General features: G+C 40.1%; 1 protein-coding gene across 1 annotated transcript; it reads right to left on the bottom strand.

Moving 5' to 3' along the window:
• Positions 1-3,460: 3,460 nt before the first annotated feature.
• Positions 3,461-6,143, bottom strand: LOC131252786 (mannose-1-phosphate guanylyltransferase 1-like). The gene is made up of 4 exons (XM_058253481.1): positions 5,800-6,143; positions 5,060-5,122; positions 4,730-4,969; positions 3,461-4,432 (listed from the first exon to the last, which is right to left on the bottom strand). The coding sequence occupies exons 1-4, from the start codon at positions 5,908-5,910 to the stop codon at positions 3,761-3,763; spliced, it is 1,086 nt and encodes a 361-aa protein (XP_058109464.1). The 5' UTR covers positions 5,911-6,143; the 3' UTR covers positions 3,461-3,760.

Genomic DNA, 6,143 nt, shown 5'->3' with positions numbered 1-6,143 from the left:
AGCGTCCACAGATCCCACCCCACGTCCCCCCCGCTGTCTCTCTCGCTCAAGCGCATAGTACCTTTTCCATATATATATATATATATATATATATATATATATATATATATTAATGCAATTATTTACAAAGGAGAGGAGAGTCTGAATCATACACAAACATCAACTTCTAAAATATAAAAATAATTGATGACACGATTGAGAACATAAGAGAGACTGTGAAGTATACAGGGGTTACCACCAAGACTTAGTATGTAGAATGACATACTCCAATGTTTACATGTTGGAACTCAAAAAATATTAAAGTTAGATGTGTGCACCCATTGGAATTCAACATATGAAATGTTATATGCGGCAGTGGAGTTGAAAAATGCATTCCCAAAATTTGCAGTTCGTGATAAGACATATGCTTGGTTACCTAGTGAAGATGATTGGAGAATAGCTGAAGAGGTTCATAGTTTTTTTTTTAGTTTACTATGACTGCACGAAACTATTTTCCAAAAATAAATATCCAATGACAAATTTGTTTATTTTAAAGCTTCGGAAGATTAAGGATGCTCGTTAAAGAAATGTCGCAACAGGTCCAAATTATATTCAGAATATGACGCTAAATATTTAGGTGAAATTTGAAAAGTACTGAAGCGAATGTCACCTATTGATGGCTTTAGCTATTGTACTTGATCCTCGCTGCAAAATGAAAATGGTTGGTTAAGTTTATAAGAAGATTTATCTGTTTGACAATGATGCTATTAAAACATCTAATGTTCGTGTGGCAATTAAAGAATTGTACTCTTCTTATGTGGAGAATTCTTCTAAAAGTCAGGACATTCAAGTTATGAATGAACACGACTCCAGTTCGGTTATAGGTGATGACAATTTTCTCGATAAGTACTTCTCAGCCTTAAAACAAGATAAAGCGAGTCAGCAAACAAATGAGTCAGAATTATAAGTATATCTCAAGGAGCTAGTCATGAAGGTCTCCACCCAAGACTTTTATATTTTAGACTGGTGGAAGACTAAAACTCGTGAAAGAAAATACCCTACATTGTCGTTAATCGCTCGAGATATTTTATCAATTCCGAGAACAACAATGGTATCAGAGTCTGCATTTAGCACCGGTAGTAGGGTGGTGAACAAGTATTGAAACTCTCTTACACCCAAAACAATAGAAGCGCTCATTTGTACGCAAGATTGGTTACGTCCAATTTGAGGTGGTAATTCATTTGATGGAGAGAATTATAAAGAAGATGAGACCGACACTGCATCTTCATATGTTTAAAGTTTAAACACCGTTTTAAATATTTTGGACATATTGATCTTATTATTTGTTCAGTTGTTTAGTCTATGGTTTTCTTATAACATTCTCATATTTTTATTAGTTAGCTTGTATTAACTTGTTATGTACTGCCATTGCACTTGTCTCCGTTCCAACAATCTTGATTTTTTATTATTATAAAATAATATCAACTTGACTCGAGTCGACTCAATCTCAGCTCAACTCGACTCGACTCGAACTAGCAAGCTGAGTTGAGCTCAAGGGGTGAGCTCGAAGATCGAGTCGAAACAAATCAGCTAAGAATATACTATCTGGTCAGGGAAGAGACGCAAAACCATGTCCTAATGCCTCACAAGAAGTATGAATTCTATTCCAGACTCTCTTGAACTCAAATAAGAAAAAGTCCACCCCTTCCACAAAAAATTCAACTAGCCACAAAAAAATATAATAACGAGCCTATTATAATAAATGAAGATTCAAAGATAGAGAGATTGCAATGAATTTGTAGCAAAGAAGAATAGGAGAATGTCATATTAAAATCTTTAGAAGAAGAACAACTGAAACTTTCCTTGAGATGAGTTGGGAAGATGCAGAGACATCTAGATATTGATGTCCTCCAAGACAAGATGATGTCGAGGCAAGGTCGAGCACGTGAATTAAGAAAAGCCATAAAACATCAAAATTTCTCTCCAGGATCTCCTCAATTTATAAGAAATTGGGAACTCCTTATAAATTGACTCATAAAGAAGGCTTGAAAAAGTTAGCTAATTCTATATAGGAACATGATGGTAAAGTTTCGCTACCTTCTGATTCAAAAGAAGTAAACAATTATATAAGTGAAGATATCACCTCCAAATTTGCAAACATACCTCATGTCGTCAAAAGCAATATTAATGGATCGGGTTCAGATGAAGGTGATAACTCTCTTATCCGTCGGTCGGGAAGGCGTTCCTCATATGGACCATATTAACAAAATGCCAATGAATTTTGAATGAGTTTATGGTTTTCATATAACATTCTTGTATTGTTACTTGCTAGTTTGTATTAACTTGTTATGCATTGACATTGCACGTACCTCGGTTCTAACTATCTTGATTTTTTATCATTTTAATTATTTTATAATAATTTGTAAAAATTATATAACTCGACTCGACTCGAATAGCTCGCTCGATCTGACTCGATCCCAACTTGACTCAACTCGACTCAGCGAGTCGAGTTGACCTAAAGGGGTGAGCTCAAATACCGAGTCAAGCTGAGCTCGAGCTTGGCTCATGGTAGGGAAGAGCTGAGCCGAGCTTGGCCTAGCTCGACTCGAACTCGACTCTACTAGTGGATTCAGGTGATCACCGTCTGGCTAGACAGTCGAGTCGTGGCGTGATGTATGGGTTTTTATCTACATCGTACATCCATTTTTCCATATCATTATCCCAAAAATGATTTAGATCCACGCCTCAAGTGGACCACACCACATGAAGCAGCGATAATAATAACGCCCACTGTTGAAACCTTCCTAGAGCCCACCATGATGTTAGGCCCAGGTCCTAAAAACTCAACGTCATTTATGATTTAGGTGGACCACACAATTAGAAACATCCACGATTTAGATGGACCACACAGTTGGAAACAGTGTGCAGATCTCATCCATGATTCAGGTGGACCACACAATTGGGGGAGAGGTTTGTGAACTGATTTCAAACACCACCAAAGATGAGCTAGGTTGATCTGATTTGATTTGAATATGAGATATGATCAGATTTGATTTTTTTTTGTGGGAGTAACCATCGGGTGTGGGTTGTGCTAATACGTCCCACCAGAATCGCAAGTCTAAGTCAGCCTAAGTTTGTGGCACTAGACATAATACATTGAATTTCAAAGTACTTAATTTACTCTCATCCAAACAAAATTTTGAAGTCATTTACTTTCAATTCCATTTCCCATTTACCTCCACTTACAGGCTCCCAAACAAGCCTTCAAATTAATTCAATCTTCCCCATTATTTCCAAAAGCCGGGTAGAATTGCTATTGGACCAAAAATACAATTCCATACCACCTAATCCCACGTTCCAAACAAGCCCCAAGTGGGCCTGCAAGTACGTAACAGGTGGGCCATTGGGAATGAATGGTACAAACAGGATTGAAATTCGGCCTCCCTGCCTCCATCTATAACACACTAATTAACAACCAGTATAGAGAAAAGCAACTAAACTACAATATAAAATAAAAAAAGGCATTCCAAACAAATTACAAAGGGTCCCCACTAGTATAAACAGTCGGGTATATACACCGAGAATTGCTTGTAAAAAGACAATACACCACAAAACCAGTGTATGCACCCGCCCCCCCAACAAGAGACCAGCAAAACTCGCTGAAACAACGAACCTTAGATACACTTGAGATAGAGAGCGAAAGAAGGATAAAAGAGAAGAAAAGAGAAAACAAACATCTAAAAACATTATCAATATCCGGCACACAAGTCAGCTCTCTCACTCACATGACTATCTCAGGCTTCAGGATGCTGGATTTGATCTCCTTGTGGGGCAGCACAACCCCACCATTGCTGTATATCTCATCGCATAGGTGGACGTCCTCCCCAAGGATGGTCATGTTCTCGACACGGGCCCACTGCCCCACCGTAGAGTGCCACCCGATGATGCTGCTGGAGATGCACGCATGTTTCTTGATGCGGACCCCACGCATGACCGTGCACCGGGATAGCCTCACCCCAGACTCGACCACGCAGTTCGGCCCGATCGCCACGTCTGGGCCAATCAGGCAGCCCTCCCCAATGACTGCACTCTCATGGACCAGGACATTCCCCACAATGTGGGGCCCGACAGCTAGCCGGGAAGGAGAGTTCTTCCGGAGGGAGTTCAGATACAACCCCAGGCCTGTGATGTAATCCCTTGGCTGCCCAATGTCCATCCAGAATCCAGGTAAGACCAATGCATAGAGCTTTTGCTCTGCAGCAATCTTAGGGAAGACCTCTTTCTCAATCGAAGTGGGCCGCAATTGGATCCGGTCGATGACGGAGGGATTCAGCAGGTAGATCCCGGCATTAATCTTGTTGCCCACGAAGATCTTCGGTTTCTCTACAAACTTCTCTACTTTCCCAGTCTTCTCCTCCATGACCACGACGCCGTACTTTGATGGTTCATCTACCTATTCAAGTTAATGGAATTTCTTATGATTCAAGCCATTTGAGCAGGGGAGGTTTCTGACCTACCCTGAAGAATCAACAAGCAAACAATAGAGAGAGAGAGAGAGAGAAATCAATAATTGAGGAGATCTGGTGGGTCCACCATGGATATATAGGGAGATCCATTGAGGAGATCTTTTTTTCAGGGTATGCCCATTATTAATTCAGCAGCCTGGATAGCTGAACATGGGCCCTAGGAACACGATGAAAAAATAAAATTGAAGGTTTCACATAGAGAAATGATAGATATGCAATTATACCTTGGTTACCATTATTGAAGCCTCTCCACCATGAGCTCTGTGGAATTCGATCATTTGCCTGAGCGGGTACTCACTGATAACATCGCTGTTGAGTACGAAGAAAGGCTCACCGGAACCATCTAGCAGCTTATCCTTGGCTAGAGCCAGGGGACCTGCAGTGCCCATTGGCTCGTTCTCCTGCGAGCAAGTGATCTTCATCCCCAGCTTGCTCTCGAATTCCTTCAAGAAGTTCAGCATCACCTGCAAAGCAAAAACACGGCTTGACATCATCAATATTTTAAAACAGAAAATCAGCTGCAAAATGATTTGGTTGAGGTTCGTTTCTCTTACCTCTGGTTGGTAATTGATGGCTAGAACAACTTCTGTCACTCCAATAGCTTTCAGAGCTTCAATCTGAAAAAAATAAAATAAAATCAGAAACATAGACAGATTACAGTTAATTTACGCAATTTACTTACCCCATATCTATCGTAAGACATGAAACTGCAAATTCATCTACGAAGATTCAGAGGATAAATTTGAAAAAAAAAACACACTGGAAGTTTCTGGAAGCAAGCTTGGGGGATTCAAGTGTCTAATATAGAGTTTGTTTGGATGCAACCCAAAATGCAATTGGTTTGATTTTTATTTTTTATTTTTGCAGACCAATGGCATAATCTGTCCTCCCCTGCATTTGAGATGGTTCGGATTGTCGGATGCCGTTAATTCCAACTTGTCTACCCGAAATCAACATCAGCAACATATGCTGAAAATGATTTGGAGCGCAAAGGTGGGAACACAGTATCCTGCCTATCATCAATTCTGATTACCATGCCAAACATAGAGAACTGCACCCTAAAAGGTTCTTCTCATCTTCCATAGGAAACTGGATTTCAGATATGATATATATCCAGACAAGCAAAACAAGAATAGAACATAAACTTATGCAAACGATTATCAATTCATTGGAAATCAACAGTAGAGAAACGCATAAACAGATCCAGCCCATAGGGGGGAAAAAAGAAAAAGAAAAAGTAAAAAAGAGAAATGCTCCTCTTCAATTTCAAAGAGATGGACTCATGGGGTATTACCTGATGCAGAATCATGGGTTTGTTAGCAAAATCCACAAGCGGCTTCGGAATGCTGAGAGTCAATGGCCACAGACGCATACCGAACCCTCCGACGAGAATGAGTGCCTTCATCGTTGCACGGAGAACCAACTACTCTTGTTGATCTATCACAAAATCACCCCCAAAATTTAAGAATTTAACATAAACCATGCAGAAATTCAAAACAAAATATGCCAGAAATTCAACACATATGAGAGCCTAGCCTAAATCAGGCAAAGTTGTTGGCCTCAGCGTGCCAGGTGTGAAACTGAACCTGCCATGGATTCTAACAGCTGCTGAGAGGAGGAGAAGACAGACCAGATCTG

Source organism: Magnolia sinica, chromosome 8 (assembly GCF_029962835.1).
Source record: "Magnolia sinica isolate HGM2019 chromosome 8, MsV1, whole genome shotgun sequence".
Lineage (NCBI taxonomy): Eukaryota > Viridiplantae > Streptophyta > Magnoliopsida > Magnoliales > Magnoliaceae > Magnolia > Magnolia sinica.
The sequence above is the reverse complement of the archived record's forward strand: the minus strand, read 5'-3'. Positions and strand labels throughout refer to the sequence as shown.